Source organism: Myxocyprinus asiaticus, chromosome 37, assembly GCF_019703515.2.
Source record: "Myxocyprinus asiaticus isolate MX2 ecotype Aquarium Trade chromosome 37, UBuf_Myxa_2, whole genome shotgun sequence".
Classification (NCBI taxonomy): Eukaryota; Metazoa; Chordata; class Actinopteri; order Cypriniformes; family Catostomidae; genus Myxocyprinus; species Myxocyprinus asiaticus.
In genome coordinates, this window is record NC_059380.1 from 19,254,993 (window position 1) to 19,274,695 (window position 19,703).

At 39.4% G+C, this 19,703-nt stretch overlaps 1 protein-coding gene across 7 annotated transcripts in view; it reads right to left on the reverse strand.

The window, feature by feature from the left end:
* The window catches only part of kif21b (kinesin family member 21B), a 126,932-nt gene extending 114,014 nt beyond the window's left edge, over positions 1–12,918 (reverse strand). For all 7 annotated transcript variants that reach the window (XR_007895062.1, XM_051676435.1, XM_051676433.1 and 4 more), the window contains exon 1: positions 12,568–12,918. Coding sequence is in view for 6 of the 7 variants with exons in the window: in XM_051676435.1 (XP_051532395.1) it covers positions 12,568–12,608 (41 nt within the window). In the remaining variant the exon portion in view is untranslated. The remainder of the gene's footprint in view (positions 1–12,567) is intronic.
* Between the last annotated feature and the right edge of the window lie 6,785 nt (positions 12,919–19,703).

Here is a 19,703-nt window from a genome sequence, read left to right on the forward strand (position 1 = left end):
AGACATTTACTTATAGCACACGTGAAGCGCTTTTACATCGAAGTTGCACTCATGCGCTCGTGTGGATCCAGCATGAGAAGCAATCTCCTGGCAGTTTAAATGGCCTGGAATGCCTGCTTGGATTGTCACGGAGTGACCATCATGATTTGTGTATCAGAGGAACTTTTGATCCTGATCCTGAAGTTTTTGATTCTGGCTGATAGAATACGCACTTCAGTGGAAGATATTAGATGAGCGCTTGAATGGAAGAAAACACTGGATTTTCATGAGGTTCTGTTTAAACGAGATATCTGCATATTTGCAGATGGTATATAATAGACGTTTTATTGATATTTGCCTTTTATCATTAGAAAAAGTTTACAGGGAACTGTTGAGGAGAGACTGTAAGAATATGTGCTTAAGAGGAAGATTTCTGAGCACTCCACAGGATGCTGGATCTGCTCAAGTTTGTTTTAACGAGATATGCGCATATTTGAAGACGGTATATGATATTAGTTTTATTGATATTTGCCTTTTTATCATTCGATAAGACAGTTAGAAGTTACAGGGAACTGTTGAGGAGAGAGAAGGTGAATGAAACAGGTAAGCACTTTAACATTATGAGCTCAAATGCTTCTGCCGCGGCTCTAATATGCGGACCGTTTAAATGGCACTGTGTTGCACACCGGCCTATTATTGTACCAATACGATGGCACAAAACAACAAAACGAACCGTGACTGGTCGTTTACATGTCTCAGTCACTTCACATGCAAGCAGTCGATTTTCAGCGCCCTCAAGAAACAAATCGGCCAAATGGGAAAATGTATCGGCCGGTGCCGATAATTAAAAAAGTCAGAATATCGGGCGATTTATCAGCCTCGCCGATATATCGGTTGACCACAAATTTAAACTATCCCAAGATCGATCTTTCACTCAATGCGCAAACCTCTACTACAGTAAGAGGAAATCACTCGCATTTGCAACCAAATTTTGCGCTATGCAACTAAAGCGTATATATTTGGCAACTGACTGGTAAATAATTACATTTCACTCACCAGTAATTGTGTAGTTCAGTCGTGAAGTGTTCAGCAGTGAGATCCTTTAGCAGTGTGTTGAGAGTACAAGTTGTTCCGTGTAATGTGTGTTCAAGGACGAGATCCATGCAACCCATTTGTCACTGAATTCTGTCTCGTTTAATACCCTTTCTGTTCTTTAAAGTCAGTTGTTGATCAAAAACAACTACAAAAAAAAACCATTTCATTCTAATCATGCATCGTACAGATGAGGTAAAGTCATTTAAGTCCTCACTAGTTAACATGCACTCATTTAAAGGAGCTGTTTACAGAAATGTAAATACTTGTAAGTAGTACAAATTATGCAATTTAACAATAAATATCTAACAAAAATTATATATGAAATATAATATCTTATTTATTGACTGAATATATTTGTTCATTTTAAAAAGCCAAAATGTGACCAAAATGATGAAAAAGTAATAAATATTTAGTTACATATTTTCCTAATTAACCTAGTTAAAAGGTCCCCTGTATAATTGACAGCATTAGCTAGAATTTCTTTTATCTATAAGCAAAAGGGACATTATAAATGAAATATACCTATATGAATTGATACTGAATCGAAACTGGAATCGAATCGAGGGCTTGTGAAACGGAATCGAATTTGATCGGGAAATCTGTATCAATACACAGCCCTAATGAAAAGTCAACCTACTGTTTCCGATCTCACTATGAGATCAGTCTGCTTCACTCGTAAAGTTTATAATGCTCAACCGCAAATCAAATTTGAGAGCATCTATGCTACTTTTTATGTAACAGAGAATCATTAACATTCTTCAAATCACCTCCTTTCTGCATATCAGGAAAGAAGCCATATGGGTTTGGATGTATGAGAGCAAGTAAATGATGACAGAATTGACTGAACTATCCCTATAATATTGTCCCGTTTATGCATGCTCTGTCTGAGAGCATCTGATGTGTTAAATATCCTGAAGACAAAACATAGTGGCTTTGTGTAATGACTTTACTCTATGGCACAATGACATTGCACTGTGCGAGAGTCTGTGACATACATAGCTCTTTATCAGTGCCCTCAAGACACACACACAGCACAACAAGCTATCACACACAAAAAATTAATAAATTGACCTCTGTGTGCTTACACTGAGAGCTAATGTTGATTTTCCTATGCAGCCCTTTGACACTGGTAAAGAAAAAGACACTTCCTGCTTTCTCTTGCCCACTCTGTTGCTCTCTCGCTCTCCTTTTCTCTTTTACCCTACTCCATCTCCCTCCAAGTCTCTTCCCCTTTTCATCTGAAACACAACCAGGCTTTTCTTTCAAAGAGGACGATGTTCCAATAAACAGCATCTAATTCACCCAGAAACACATTATCAATTGACTCTCTCTCTCTCTCTCTCTCTCTCTCTCTCTCTCTCTCTCTCTCTCTCTCTCTCTCTCTCTCTCTCTCTCTCTCTCTCTCTCTCTCTCTCTCTCTCTCTCTTTCACTGACTGTCTCCACCTCATTTCAGTGAAACAGGGTAGATGGCTCTGGAAGGGGTTTTAAAGGGACGCCCTCAAGCAAACATGAAAGGTGGTTTCACTGGCTGCTGGTGTTTTGTGCAGAGTTGGCTACTGTGTGCATTTAATCCCACATCTTCCTGCCTGCAAGAAACTGAGACTAGTGTCACAACTAGGTCACAGAAACATACCTCTAAGCTCCACAGTTATCACTTCCTGTGAAGTGCATTGAACTTAATGCTGTCAAAGACTGTAAAAATAACTTTAGAATTAACAATTTCCTGTGGAAAGTGAAACAGCAGCTATTTTTGTACATTTAAGTGTAATTGCAGAGGAACTTGCTGTGCATTCAAGCTATACATTTTATCAGTATATGGTCCCTGGGAATCGAACTTGTGACCTTAGCACTGATAGCCTGTTGAGCTACAGGATTTTTTGTGCATTCACTGATTTACATGTACAACAAAACGCTGATAACAATAAAAAAAATCAGCTCAAATTAAATATCAGATATTACAAGAAAACTTTGATTTGAAACAATTGAACTTTTAAACAGTTTATATCTTTACACATTGTTTGCCCTATTAATCATAATCAGTATCAGATTCTGCATGTAAACTAATATATATATATATATATATATATACACATACATACATACACACAGTTGTGCTCAAAAGTTTGCATACCCTGGCAGAAATTGTGAAATTTTCTTTTTCTTTTATTTAAGGATAGTGAACATATGAAGCCATTTATCATCACATAGTTGTTTGGCTCCTTTTTAAATCATAATGGTAACAGAAATCACCCAAATGGCCCTGATCAAAAGTTTACATACCCTTGATTGTTTGGCCTTGTTACAGACACACAAGGTGACACACACAGGTTTAAATGACAATTAAAAGGTTAATTTCCCACACATGTGGCTTTTTAAATTGCAATTAGTGTCTGTGTATAAATAGTCAATGAGTTTGTTAGCTCTCACATGGATGCACTGAGCAGGCTAAATACTGAGCCATGGGGAACAGAAAAGAACTGTCAAAAGACCTGCGTAACAAGGTAATGGAACTTTATAAAGATGGAAAAGGATATAAAAAGATATCCAAAGCCTTGAAAATGCCAGTGAGTACTGTTCAATCACTTATTAAGAAGTGGAAAATTCGGGGATCACTTGATACCAAGACAAGGTCAGGTAGACCAAGAAAGATTTCAGCCACAACTGCCAGAAGAATTGTTCGGGATACAAAAGAAAAACCCACAGGTAACCTCAGGAGAAATACAGGCTGCTCTGGAAAAGACGGTGTGGTTGTTTCAAGGAGCACAATACGACGATACTTGAACAAAAATGAGCTGCATGGTCGAGTTGCCAGAAAGAAGCCTTTACTGCACCAATGCCACAAAAAAGCCCGGTTACAATATGCCGACAACACCTTGACACGCCTCACAGCTTCTGGCACACTGTAATTTGGAGTGATGAGACCAAAATAGAGCTTTATGGTCACTACCATAAGTGCTACGTTTAGAGAGGGGTCAACAAGGCCTATAGTGAAAAGAATACCATCCCCACTGTGAAGCATGGTGGTGGCTCACTGATGTTTTGGGGGTGCGTGAGCTCTAAAGGCACGGGGAATCTTATGAAAATTGATGGCAAGATGAATGCAGCATGTTCTTTGCCTTTTCTGACTTTGTTGCACTTTAATGTCATGCAGTAACACACTGACACAGTGATTGTTGGGCCTCATGTATTCAGATAGAAGACAAAGGCAGGCCTAACACAGTCGTAAAAACCTAACTCAAGCCCCCACATACCAAGTCGCAAATCTTACTGATAAAAATCGAGCCAAAATCAAACAAAGGGAGTCCAAAACAGACTACAAATCCCATGAAGCCTTGCTCACTAAAGGATCGAACTCTCAACTCCTACTGGATGAGGCACACAACAGAACGTCCCTCCACTATGACATCATCACCTCTGAAATGCTTCTGGGATTTGCTTCCAGCAACTTTGCTTGCCGGGTGTAGACGCAGCTCATCGCTGCTCTCAGGTGCAGCTTCGTGGCACAAGGAAGTAACATCCGACTTGAAACTGTGGCCATACAATCTCCATCTCGCTGGACGAGTTGAGATTACTCTGTGTTCAACCGAACACTCTAATGGATCCGAAGAAGACCACCGAGCAATCTGCATCTTCATCCGTTTGCCTGCAGAAGTGAAGAGATTAAAGATTTCTCTTCCATCTTCAATCAAGTTGACATTTCTGAGTTCTCCGTCAGCCCGCCGAGAATCAGCAGCCGTGCCCACCAACAGAGCGAGGAAACGGCCTCCCGTCATCACCCGAGCCTCAAGGAACCGGGTCGGAGTTAAAGGACGGATGAACACACATTCTACATCCTCATACAATTCAAGTAAGAGGTTTACGTCTGGGCAGAGATAGAATATTATAGTGTGTTATTCTTGTGTTTCAAGGTTTTTGCTTGTACAGTTTACGGACTGCCATGTCCGCTCATTATTAATACTCAGGGTATTAATTATCACGAATGAGATTTGTTGTATCGTGGTCCAACCACAGTGGGCTGTTGTGCATTTCCACCATCGCAGGTGAGACCGGCAAACTGAGTTTATCCATTAAAGAATCAAAGAATGCGGGACTGTTTACGAGCCGTCCACGCGTCTCTGAATGATAAAATAACAGCTGCTTTCTCTCCCACGATTGCGAAATCGGCTTTAGGGCCGTCACTTTATTCTCTCTCTTTCTCTCTCTCGTACTAACCACACACACATATACACACACACACACACACACACACACACACACACACACACACACACACACACACGCGACCTCTCACAAACATTCACACCCTCATGTGTTATAGGATTATTTTGATTTCCATATCTAATCATATCACTGTTTAGTTAGTAGTTGTAAGTCGGAAGTTTGACTGCATTGTATTAATTATTAATTGATATTACTGCATAAATAAACTTTGTTTATATTATGAAGAGAAGTGTTTTGGTTTGTTTTGCATACGCCTGTGTCATGCTGACGGGATGTCAGTGCTCTGATTCAAACCTTCATTCATTGTTTTTTTTCCCGAAAATCTATATTCTTCGGATGTCGATTTTCCTAAGCAACAATCTAATATTGAGACTGTTATACTATCTGGTTATTAGTCCCTGATTCCAGGGTGGTGCCCCATCAATGTTAATCCTTATTAATATTCTGTTGATTTTTGATAATTGATAATTATCTTTGATGATTGTTGAATTTGAATGATCAATAAGCTAGTGTTAATTTTAATTAACGTTTCATCGATGTTAACCATTAACAATTATCTTTGATATTATTAATTATTGCTAATAACCAAACCCGCTCCTAAATGTAGCGCACTACATTTACTGGAGCCCCATATGAGGTTTTAATGAGTTAGATTAAATTAATTAATTTAAATATTAATAACTAAAGAAATAATTATTAATTATTTCTGATAGTAACACTGATCTAAACAACCAGTAAAGCCCTACATGATTGATGTACAGTATGTCTTCATGAAACAGATTCCCTCCCCTCCAAATCCGATCACATGTGGTCAAAGGAGACGCATTTAAGCGACCAAGTGTAAACAATGTTGTGGCCCCTGACCACATGTGATCGGATCAAAAGTTTAACCCTTTACTGACAGCCCAGAGTCTTCTGAACTGAGATCAGTCAGTTTAAATGAATTTAAATTATGCGTTGCATATAAGCCAAAATACAACGTCCACACAAGTGCAGTCACTACACATGGCGGGGTCGCAAGAGGATAATCATGCAGTCCTAATGACAACACACACATAGTGAGATTTTCTCAAAATAGCATGCAATTATTTCCTGACAACTTTAATTTAAGAATTTGAGTGCTATTAGCTGAATGAAAGGACTTTTTTGACAGGCAGTTAGGTGCATGTGATGACAAGGTCTGTGTATGCCAAGGGAATGTTAGTGCATATTGTGGTTTGGGGCAAAATATGAGTTTAAGGCTCACGGGACCCCACCCGTCCTCCCCAGGGTGAGCAAGACAGGCCTAAACATTTTACCAACAGGAAGTAGAGAAACAGCGACAGATTGAAAAAGCTACAGCCCATGTGGCTGTGGCGACTGTCATTGTAAGCACTGTCCATAATAACTCAAATTTAAGTGCACAATCAACAAGATGCTACTCCCTGAAACCAGATCAAATCTTGAAACTTAAAAGATGAGCACTGGGGGGCCTGGGTAGCTCAGTGGTAAAATACGCTGGCTACCACCCCTGGAGTTCGCTAGTTCGAATCCCAGTGTGTGCTGAGTGACTCCAGCCAGGTCCCCTAAGCAACCAAATTGGCCCAGTAGCTAGGGAGGGTAGAGTCACATGGGATAACCTCCTCGTGGTCGCTATGATGTGGTTCGTTCTCGGTGGGATGCGTGGTGAGTTGAGCGCGGATGCCGTGGTGGATGGCGTGAAGCCTCCACACGCGCTATGTCTCCGTGGCAACGTGCTCAACAAGCCACGTGATAAGATGCGCGGGTTGATGGTCTCAGACGCGGAGGCAACTGGGATTCGTCCTCCGCCACCCGGATTGAGGCGAATCACTACGCAACCACGAGGACTTAAAAGCACACTGGGAATTGGGCATTCCAAATTGGGTGAAAAAGGGGAAAAATCCAAAAAAAATAAATAAATAAATAAATAAAGATGAGCACCCATTCGGCAAAATGGTTTAGCCCTTTTTCAGACTTGAGTGCATCACTGAGTTCCTAAATTAGCTTATCGACTTAATCGTGTGATCTGCAACATTAATTAAGTGCAGCTTAACCAAACAAGCCCCATCTAGATAACCCCCATTCTTTATATCCCAATTGAAAACAGAGAAAAGGCCCATACATTTGAGTATAGGAATTAGTCTATACAGCATGACAGAAACAAAACAGGCAGTTACAAGATCACCTTTACAAAGAACACTGCAATTTAGCTTTTACAGTTCCTCTTTAGCATAGTTCAATGAATGGATAACCGGCCGGATCAAAATAATGTTCAGTGCCTACTTGGAAGTAATGCAACTACTGCCTTTCTAAGGTCAGAAAACATTCAATAAACCCAATGAGAACGTCACAGAGACGACCTCCATTTGGCCACCATGTAGCTTCTGTGAAATCCATGAATCTTAAAAGGTCCAAAACGTTTTGCTCCAAAGTCTTAAAAGGGGGAAGCTATTCCCATGAATAATGAGGCAATTATGTGTCTGGTTCCCAGAAAGCTCAACTGTTAAAGCAAGACCCCCCAACATCCTCTGCATTCTCAGCCAGACCCTTGAGAAAAGATCAGGCCATGTCAATAGAAAACATACACATATACAGGTCATGCGCTTCTCAAATTGTCAAATGCAGCCACATAAAAGTTATCTAGCAGCCATTATGCTTGAGTTTGGTTTAGGGATAAACCAAAATAGGCCAAATATCTTGACCTAAAATAAGAGTAGAAACACTATTTTAACAGATCCGATAATAGAAAGCTTGACATGAAAAAGCAGCATGCATTTAAAATGATCCAGGTTTTATAAAATAAGCTAGCTAAAGTTCATATCATCCCAATTTAAATTAGCATTTTGGGTTTCGGGCCCAGTGTGTCCAGAAATTTCATTACGGCGAATCAATAGTTTGGTTCAAAGCAAAAGGAGGAAAAATTCTTAAAAATGATTACAGCTTTTGGAAGATTCCCGGTGACATCATCAAACATGCATTAGCCTATCTCAAAAGCCTGAAGGCATCCCTACCAGACCCATACATCTACAGACAGCCTGCCTCCTCACTATGGATAACCTTCTTTTATCAGTCAAAAAAATCATCAGCAAAACAAATTTCACTTTGTGTTTAATTTTAACAGCACTGTTGACTCAACATTTCTGGGGAAAGTCTCGTTTGTCTACACCAAGAGGGTGGAGGCAAAGAACGATGGCCTACAGATGACATACAACCCAGGGGACAGCACACACACACAGAGATGCAAACACAATCCATCTCTCAACCACACTTTAATGGTGATTAAGAGGAAATGAGGTAGAAAAAGAGTCAACTCATGAGAAGCTGAGCTTGCTACTGAAGAACTGAGGACATTTGGTCACACATTCTCACTGTGGCTAGGACATTTCGTCTGTCAGTAGTACTGGTGAAGTAGATATTTCACAGAGAAAAGCAATGCAGTGACATACTGGTAAAGCAGTGCAATTCATATTCGCAATACTATAAATCCTGAAGTTACTGGTAAGGACTTCCTGAAAAACAAACTTGTTAAGAGGCATGTGGACTTGCTTTACAGGTCTGGAAACCAATTGCCTGCCAACTTGTGTGGGCCTTTGCAAATTCCTGGGTCCGTAAAATGGACAATTTGATTGGCTGATGTCTACTATTTCTCCACAACCCAGCCAAATCATACCCCTCCTGCCCTAATCCACTGATTCTGATGGGAAATTCCATAAAAGAGATTCCAATTATGCAAGAGATGCCATTTCTTGAGGATTTTTCTGCTTCCTATTTCTGATTTTATAGTGCTGAAAATCTCAAGCTCCCCAAGAGGTCTACACAAGAGTGCCATTGCTTAATGAAGCATAATTTGCCAATACTGTTTCACTTCTTCAAACATAAGTAGAAAAAGACAATTGTAATACAGCAAATGCAACTATACATACATTTGCATTTAAATTTTTAGATAAGGTTTCAGGCTTGGGCTCTGTGTACATGAAACACCACAGAGCTGCTTTGGTGCTGTCATGACACTCAGCACACATCTTGTTTTCTGTCGACTAAACACAGAAATCAAGACATAATGCAACACAGTCTATACAGTGTGAAGCCTAGGAAATGCTTTATTTTTTCGTCTGCAGGTACGTCTTGCATGCGGTCAAGCATTCTAGCCTTTCAAAGGATACCCCATTGACCGTGGGCCTGTACAGTACGGCTGCGTTCAATGCATTAGCTGCTTTGTGATTCTCTTTAGTAGATTCCTGACACACGCAGACAACACGAAAAGGCAAGATTTACAATGGCAAAAATTTCAACAATGAAAGTCAATGGGAGATTTTTAATTTTTTATCTTAAATTTCTCAAAAAGTATATAGATTATAAAAAAAACAAAAAGAACAACAACGAACGATTAACAAGCCACACAATTTGAGGTACTATTCTGTAACGGCAGTCGATAAGAAGGACACGGGAGGCAGGTTGCTCCACTCACAGGTAAGGATTTTAATGACCACACTTCAGCGCTCACAGCTTCACACACTATTCTCTTCAGTTCCACAATAATAAATTCTTAGCTTCACAATAATAAGTTCTTAGTTCACAATAATCTCTTCAGCTTCACAACAATCACTTTCTGGACCCAGGCTCGCTCTCTCTCTCTGGTCTGCTGGCGGTGTGGCTCTTTTATGCCGTTCTCCCCGTGCTCACTGTAATTAGAGACAGGTGTTAGACATAATTTAGCTCAGGTGCAAGCGCCCTTACCGCTTTCTCTCTCTCTCCAGATGGATAATTGACCACGCCCCCACTGCCACATATCTGTAGAGCTAATGTGAGATAAGTTAAGGTGAGTTCACACTGACTGCAATTAAATCACTGGAGTAAGCTAAGTCTACGTACTGTTAATAGGTGTTTCTACTCGACCACATTATCCTACGTATTAGGCGGCCAATTTCTGGCCAATTTATATGCACACCAAAATGCTGATAACTCCCAAAAATACGCTTATTTAAAACAAATCAGACAAAGCAAGAAAACCACACTTACATGAGATTTGATATAATCCAGTTATTATCTGCTTTTGATGCCAAAAGCATTTAAAAAAAAAAATAATTTAAGTGGCTCTTTTGTGTCTTCTGGTATTAGGAGCCGAGTCTTGGGGGCTGTTTCACTGTCCTTTTCTGCATATCACGGCCCCCTTCAGCAAATCGCAGCATCGTTTTTCGGCCCTCTTCAGCCAGTCGTGGCCCATTTGACATAACACGGCAGCCTGTTTCAGCTTATCGCCGCCCGTTCGGCCCCGTTTCTTGGCCGGCCCACCGGGAAAAGTCCCAGTTCTCCCAATGGACAGTTTGCCCCTGGTCACCGCATTGTGTTGCTGCTCATCAAATTGAACTCTGCTCAGCTCTGTTGCATCGTAAATGGAAGTGCTGTTTGCAGAAATTAATAAAAAAAATTTAGTGGCTCTTGTGTTTTTTTTTTTGGTATTAGGAGCTGAGTCTGGGGGGCTGTTGTCACGGCCCCCTTCAGCATACCGCGGCGCTGTTTTGCGGCCCTCTTCAGCCAGTTGTGGCCCATTCGACATAACACGGCAGCCCGTTTCAGCTTATCACCGCCCGTTCGGCCCCGTTTCGTGGCCGGCCCACCAGGAAAACTCCTGGTTTTCCCTATGGCCAGTCCGCCCCTGGTCACCGCATCATGTTGCTGCTCATCAAGTTGAACTCTGCTCAGCTCTGTTGCATTGCCAAAGGTCATTGAAAAATAAATGACTTCCAGTTGACCTCTTGCTGCAAATTGCAGTCAGTGTGAATGCACCTTTATGTGCCGAACTGTAATACTTAGGGTTCAGGGTTTATTCTCTAATCATAAATATAATGAGCAATAATAACAGTGATCCTTGTTTGAGGAATATTAATACTAGGGTTGCCAACTGTCCCGTATTAGCCGGGACGTCCCGTATTTCGACAGAAATGAAGATGTCCCATACGGGAAGCCTATTGTCCTGTATTTCAGCAGGAAGACGCTTGAGCGGGACCCTGATCAGATGGCGAAATGCCCTGTATTGAACCTGTATTGGCAACCCTAATTAATACAGTGCTGCCTTAAAAGCACTGTAACTACATTCACACAACCCTCTGGTGTGTAGATTAAATATGGCTTTAAATAACAGTCTGTCTTTGTGATGCTCCACAGAACATGTGGGTTTACTTCATTCATTGATTTAATGCTCCCCCTCCCATCTGCAGGTGACCCAGAGTAAGCAGCAGCCAAAGTAAAGCACCCTCACTATACAACCTGTGCATCAAAAATCAGTAGCATGCACCTGCAGACTCAGCTCCTAATATCAGAAAACACAAAAGAGCCACTTCAATGTTTTTATTCATTTCTGCAAACAGTACTTCCATTTGGCCCTTTAAATCAAAACAAGGGGAACTGCATGCAGCTCACAGGAGGTGCTCACAGAATGAAAATGGGACTGTATGGATATAACACACCAAACACTTGATTTGCTTCTCTAAACTGCTCTGCTTTCTCCAGGTTGCCAGACAATGCTCAGTCAGACCACCGCCTCGAGTCATGCTGCAGCCCTTCGCTGTTCGCTTCTCCTGACTGCTGACACGCGATTCAATTGTACGAGCTCACCGCTCTTGAGTAATAGCAATAATGTGATTGGCAATTCTGATGCTCATTGCAGATGGAGGCGAAGACAGGCAGCGTCATGGTGCCTCTATCAAATATTGACCTATACCGACCTATACTGCGATGTATTAACAAAGAAAATAAACAATAGAGAGAGAGTGAGCGCGCGCGCGCGTCTCTGTGTCATTATCACCTTGCAGACATTCCTGCATCACTTGATGTCCTTCAGCAGTTATGCAAAACTCATTAAGCAATTCAATGCACCCTTCTCCAGACTCATCTACAATGCATAGAGACGAACCAAGCCAAACCAAACTGTAACGTATGTACAATTGTGCATTTTGAGGTAATTAAGCATGCCCCTGAAGTGTAACTATAGTTCGTGCACAGGAGTCTGTGTTTAACAACACTATTGACGATTGTCTACTATGCTACACATTCTGTGAGTTTTATCTATGTGTGAGTGTCCACCCGGGGTTACCTTGCGCAGCACACACCCATAGATTGCAACAGCCCTGTATGTCTTTGTTTTAAATGCAGTTATATATTGCATGGTACTTAAAGCATGAATGACACTGTAAGTCGAATTATACACTACAAACAATGGGAAATGCTGGTTGCATGTTGCCACAGTCGGCAGATTAGACAGTCTGGCTTACCTTAAAGAGACCTTGACAGAGCAGTCGTTTTGTGTCGCCATGCTTCGCGCTGTCTCACCTCGCCAGTCAAAATGAGAAGAGATGCCGCAAAGTTCTCACAAAGTTTAAGTGCGAACTAAAAGGATTGTTGTGCGTTAACATAAGCGCAGCCGCTACGGTCCGTCAAACAGCGCTACGCAGCCATACATTGCCGCTCACCTCTGTAACACTGCTAAAAACCATGGCAGTAATATACTCATCGCATAAAACATGACCAAAACTGACATATTGTCTTCTGTCGCCTGGCTCCGAGCCTGTATCCTGTCATGTGTATGTGTGGTACATCCGAAACAACACACAGAGCGTCCTCGCAAACTGAATGTGCAGCACTTTCAGAGAAGAGTGGGCGTGCACATTCCAAGATGATTGGCACGCCTCCCGACCACACATACCTGCTGCATCCGCCCACAGATGGAAATAAGTCCAATTAGAGTTCAGCGGCGGCTTAACCTTTTAAAACAGACACAGCGGTAACTTCAGTCGACACATTTGAAACGTTGAGAGGTCCGATTCATTTTAATGATTTGGTTCGTTTGAACGGTCCCTGCCACTGAACCTCTTCAAAAGCGATTCAGTGATTCATTTGACACGAGTAGTTTCTGAAGGGTTCTGAGAACTTGTTTAACGTGTTCCTTTTGTTGTTAAGTGAATATTTTGTATACTGCTGTTATCACCATGTTAAGTTGTGTACATTAGGTTGTATTTAGCTGTATTTAATGTCAAAGGATGTTTTCCTGCATACTCAAAAAAGATTAATAGAAATGTATGTCAAATATTTAATTGTTCATTGTTGCAACATATCATCCACATTAGTTTAAAATAATAATAATAATAATAATAATAATAATAATAAACTTTGCTAATCGGTTTGACTGAATCATTGAAAATAGTACCAGCTCAAAAGAACGATTCGTTCGTCTGAAACACATTTAAAGGAAAAAGTGTACCCAAAAATGAAAATTCTTTCATAATTTATTCACCCTCTTTCTTCTGCAGAAAACAAATGAAGATTTTTAGAAAAATATCTCAGCTCTGTAGGTCCATACAATGCAAGTGAACAGTGGCCAGAGCTTTGAAGCTCCAAAAAGCACATAAAGGGAGTATAAAAGTATTCCATATGACTCCAGTGGTTTAATCCATGTTTTTTGAAGTGATATTACAGGTGTGGGTGGAGAAACAGATCAACATTTAAGTCCTTTTTGACTATATATTCTCCTCAATGCCCAGTAGATGGCATATGCACAAAGAATTTGAATCACCAAAAACAAAAGAAGAAGACTGTGAGAGTGAAAGTGGACATTTATTGTAAAAAAAAAAGAAAAAGAAAAAAAAAAGGACTTAAATGTTGATTTTTCTTACACACACCTATCATATCACTTCTGAAGACATGGATTTAACTACTGGAGTCATATGGATTACTTTCATGCTACCTTTATGTGCTTTTTGAGCTTCAAAGGTCTGGCCACCATTCACTTACATTAAATGAACCAACAGAGCTAAGATGTTTTTCTAAAAAATGTTGTTCGTGTTCAGCAGAAGAAAGAAAGTCATACACATCTGGGATGGCATGAGGGTAAGTAAATGATGAAAGAATGTTCATTTTTGGGTGAACTACTCCTTTAATGGCTGACAAATGTCTCGGGGTTGAAAAAAAAGGTTCAAGGGGCATGATTTATAGCACGTTAAGATTAGGAAATACAGAGAAAATCTTCAAAACTTGAACAGTGAACTTTGTCAGGAAAATATAGAGTGTGAGGAACAAAACCATGATTTATATAATTACATTTTTAACAAAACTAGAGACATACTGTATGAAGAATTGTGTTTCTTTGTCCCCAAAGAGAAACCAAATAGTTCAGGCTTGTACCATCAATCTTTACTGTACTAAAAAGAGCTCAAAGCAATGAAGGAGCTGTCATGGGAGCACATGTACTGTAGCAGATTTTCTATGATGCGGGAACTGCACTTCTTACAAATGACCACTAAATATTTCACAAGAGTGCCATTTTCCCATGAGGATTAGTTTCCCTGCAGAAGGATCACATGCAGTACTGTACAAATAGCACTTAAAACATATAGGATCTGTGTCATATATATTAAAGCATGTTGCATATTGCAGGGCAGCCACCCACTATCCAAAGTATATAAGAGGCATTATGAGCCCTATTCAAAACAGTTATCTAAACATTTTATAGGATTAAACCTACAAAGTATCAGATCATTCACATAATGTTCCATCATATCTTAAAGGAGATGAATGTTTACCTCTTAAACTCTGCAGACCCGACGGCGGGTCCTTGGGGAGGCGCTAAAGGCAAGCCATTTTAACAATTAAAACACAGAAGACCCTGGATGCTTAAGTTAGGCATATGTGGTATCATTTGAAAGCTTAGAATCTGAACTTTTCAGAGAAAAGTTTTCACTTTTGCATTTAGTTACATAAAATAACAAAATAAGGCCTGAAAACATTTGTGTCACAAATCGGGCCCACCTAGAGGTTGTGTTGTAGAACTTTTTTAATGAATATAAAATTCCTTTACATAGCACTTAAATAGACAAGCCATATATCAAATGAAAGCTCTCATTCTCAGGAAGGTGACTGTATACTTCATTTTACCACAGTTTGAAATATATTTAAAAAACATCACAATGTGAAATTTTATTTCGGTAAGGCATAAAATGCAAACGTCTATTTTCTTTCCTGACCACTGATCTGTAAGACCCAAATAGCCTCAAACTTTATATCAAATCTTACCTTGGGTTGTTAGCTTTAAAATGAGTTAAAGAAATTACTTGTTTACATGTTTGTTAGCTTGCTTGGGTGAATAATCCAATGTTGTGTCAAAACAAATTCGAACAAAATATCAAGTTCGGTAGAAAAAGTATGAGATACAAATCATCAGCAAAATAGGTTCTCATCTATAGAAGATGAAATGTTAAACATTATTGTAAAGCTGGGATTCTCTGCTTTCCAATTACACCTAGATTGGGCTTCTAGATGACTCAGAAGCCAAGATATTCAAAAAAATTGTGTGGAAGCTCTCAGCACTTCAAAAAAAGACTTGTTGTCTATGGATGAGGGCTAAAATGCTTTAGAGCACCACCTACATTTCAGATCAGTATAATGTGAAGGAAGGTGATAGAGGAAAAAAAATATATTTTTTGCTGCTATCCAGTGGAATAAAATAAGAATTTTTGCTTGAAAATTGAGGACACAGAACTGAAATGGCATGCTTTTAAACTTTAGACATAAAAAAAATGATTTATTAAATATATATATATATATATATATATATATATATATATATATATATATATATATATATATATGTTAATCAAAAAATTGTAAACATATACAAATTTATTAATTATTGCAATCATTTCTTAAAATTTAGAATTTAGGGGGTTGTCTGTAAAATGAGACCCTTTTTATGAAATTAGTCCACTGTATGTGTGAACAGGCAGCTTTTAAATTTGAATGTGAAAAATTTCAGCTGCCAGCCCAAAAATCTTGCAGAGCAAAACCCCTCTCCCAGATTGTTTGCTTATGTAAGTGTTATTCAGGGCATTTTTATGAAATTAACATGCTGTGAGGTTTAAAACATCACATAATGCCATTTTTCACACAATGTCTGTCTAGATTTGATCAAATAGTGATGGTGCTGTTGTTTACATCAGTAATGTCCTGACTATACTTTGTGATCAGTTGAATGCCACTTTGGTGAATTAACCTACCAAATTCCTTCCGAAACAGCAAAATTTGTACATTATTCCAAACTTTTGGCCGCCAGTGTATATACATACTGTATATATATATTATATATGTTATATATATATATATATATATATATATATATATATATATATATATATATATATATATATATATATATAACCCTCAGCTATGTCTTTCAGATTTTGAAACCTTTTAAATTGGATAATTAATCAGTTCAATCACACAAAATCATTGACGTGGGAAATTCTCTAAAATGACAGAACAGATCAAAGGCAATAAGACAAAATAGAAATTATACACAATCAGAGCATTTCCGCCCAGCAAGAAGGAGAAATTGATAGCCCCACAACTGAGTGACAGAAAACGTGATAAGCATTTTCATTTTTCTTTGATGTTTCCACAATCCCCTTTTCACAGTTTGCTATATTTAGATTTGAGGTCATAAGCTGACTTGATTTCACATTCTTTAAGAAACCTTTTCCATTATCTGGAATTGAATATGATTATGCAGTCTGTTTTTGCTAACTCATATTTTCCCACAGGTTAACACAGGAGTCTTGTGCATTTTTCCTCAGTTTTAGCAGATATTTTGTTAATATTTCTAGACACATTGTTACTGGTGTGTCATTGCAGTAAAGCTTTTGCAGTGGGTTTACATTAGCACTTGTTTGATGAGTCCCGACTCACTTCACTCTAATGGTTGGCCCACACCGCGGTCTGAACCGCCAGACAAAAGCGTCCATACAATAGCCAGGAGCAGTATGGTTGACTCGGTTTGCATATATTTGTGTGTGTGAAGGGGGGCAGATTAGCCACAGTCCATGTTTGTTTCTATCCTGTGAATACAGCAGCCGCAAATTTGGGTAGGGAACGGCCAGGCACAGAGTCGACAGCCGACAGCTCTGACTTCATCTAGGTCAGTCTGCTAATGTGTGTGTGTTTGTGTGTGTGTGTGTGTGTGTGTGTCTGTGCCTTTGGGCTACACAAAGAACACACACATCCACCCACACACACGTTGACATACAGACTCCCTCAGCCATCCCCAAATTGCATCCATCCTCCCCCTTGTAACACCACCATCTTTGTGGAAAGGGGTTTGCCAAAGAGCCCAGGTTAGCATCTGATACTGTCGCCTTGATCTGGTGATGTGTGAAAAGTCATGCTTACAACAAACTACTTTCTTGCGGGGGCCAGATTATCCAGATGAAAACTTGGCAGGGGCCAACATTTTTTCTGTATTCATCTTAGCTAGCACTTTCATCGCAAGTAACATGTTACATAAAAATATATATTAAAATAGTCACTGGGTATACTGCATATTGAATTATAATTTTTTAAGGTCTGGCCATAAATTCCTTCATAAGATCTGGCTGAAGAACAAACATGACTTAAACTCTTAACTAACAAACAAGTTTTGAGCAACCTTTCTTGGAAGAAAAAAACAAAACAAATCATAATGATCATTTTAACATTTAAGGGCTATTGTTTACAAATGATGAAAACTGAGGAGGAACATTTAGATCTGCTAAAGCCAACCCAGTCTTGTGAAAATTTGTACATATTTTACAAGTTGGCAATTTCGTATGATTTCGAACGAGTTCGTTCCTATGAATTTGTACGATTTCATGACGTGCAAATCATCGCGTAAGCGCGAGTTTCCCGCACGAGGCATTAAGGACATGCTTATTAATATTATGCCCTTACCCAAACCCCTTGTCTGAACCTAACCGATCAGTAGAGTGTGCAGACATGATAGGAAGCTGTTGTGTGATAGAAGCAAGTAATTATCGCTTATTAGATGGAAACGATGTCCAGCGACGTAACTGGCTGTAGTGAAATTCATACGAATTCATATGAGTGCAGTCGTACGGTATCATACGAATTAGCCAAATTTAGAAAAGTCGTATGAATCCTTACGATTTCGCAGTGAGAGTGTTTAGGCTAAAGCCCTATTACAATATCAACCCATATATGTAAAGAATGGTAATATAAAAATGGCATGTTTTCTTAAGAATTAACGAATTAAATTTTTGTTTTGTTTTGTTTTTTTTTTTTGGAAAGAAAAAAGAGATAAAATGTCTATTCCTCCATTTTCTCTATAAAGTATCATCCTGCTCATTGAGAGAAAAATTAGTCCTTCAAATATTGCAAATTTGCACACAATAGCCAGTGCAAGAGCCTGAAAGAAGTACAAACTGTGTTGATTCTGTTCGTGATTGAGATGGCTGACTCACATCTGTATATACAAACAAATATTATCAGGATATTTGCAGGTTCAGTTTCAAGTTATCACTGTTTTTACGAGCACTACCGACCCTGAATAGATGAGACATGCCCGTTGGACACTTCAAGAATAGTAAATACAATTTTTATTAGCTTGCCCTGCTAATCACTGGTTTGTGAAGGAGACAAATGGATGGATTTCATAAAGGAGGTAAATAATTACCCCATCTAGTGCTGACAAAGGCAAAGATTGTCACTGAGGCAAAGAACTTGATGAGCGCACAGTTGGGTGAAGAGGAAGTCAATGGTCGGGGCGGTCTGGTGGTCAAAAGAGTGCCTCTTCGGGGGGCCTCCATTCTGTGTCGCGTGCTGTTTCACCCTACCTCTCTCTTCACGCTGGGCCTGGTTTCTGCCGGGGTAGTGGGGTTGAGCATCACCTGTGGGACTTGCCCCAGTGACATGGTTATTGATAATGTTAGTGCCACATGACGGACAGAGAGATCTGATGTGTAGAGGGGATGACAGTGAGGTCACAGAGCAAGGGATGGGAGGATTCTTTTGTCTGGGATGGGTAAAAAGAGTAGACAAGCCTGGACCACTTGGAACCACATTAGTGCACATGACAGGAAAGGCAATTTACTTTTCGGTGAATTCAGTTAACATTTTTTTGTGGAACCAAAAATAAAATATTCTGTAACCATTTGCTCACTCACTTATTGTTTCAAAACTTTTTTATGGAAAAAGATGTAATGAAAGTGAATAGCGACTGAGTCTAACATTTTGCCTAACAACATGAAGGAGAGTAAATTATGACAGAATTTCAATTTTTGCATAACCTATGCCTTAAATGCATTCATAATGCCTTATAATCACTGTTCATGTAAATAATGATAACCCCATAATGGTGATTATAACTGTGGTTAGATCATATAATAATCATTATATTATTAAGTGGCTCTCTGGAATACTTCATTCTGATTGGTAAATCATGACCTTCTGTGTCCAAATATTTTTGTCGAATAACCGTTGTCCTAGGGAATTCATTTCCTACAGTGCTAGTTTTATGTTTGTTGGATCACTTCATGCTCCTTTTCCTCTAACAAAATTAAACTAATTCAAATCAATGTTTCCATTTATT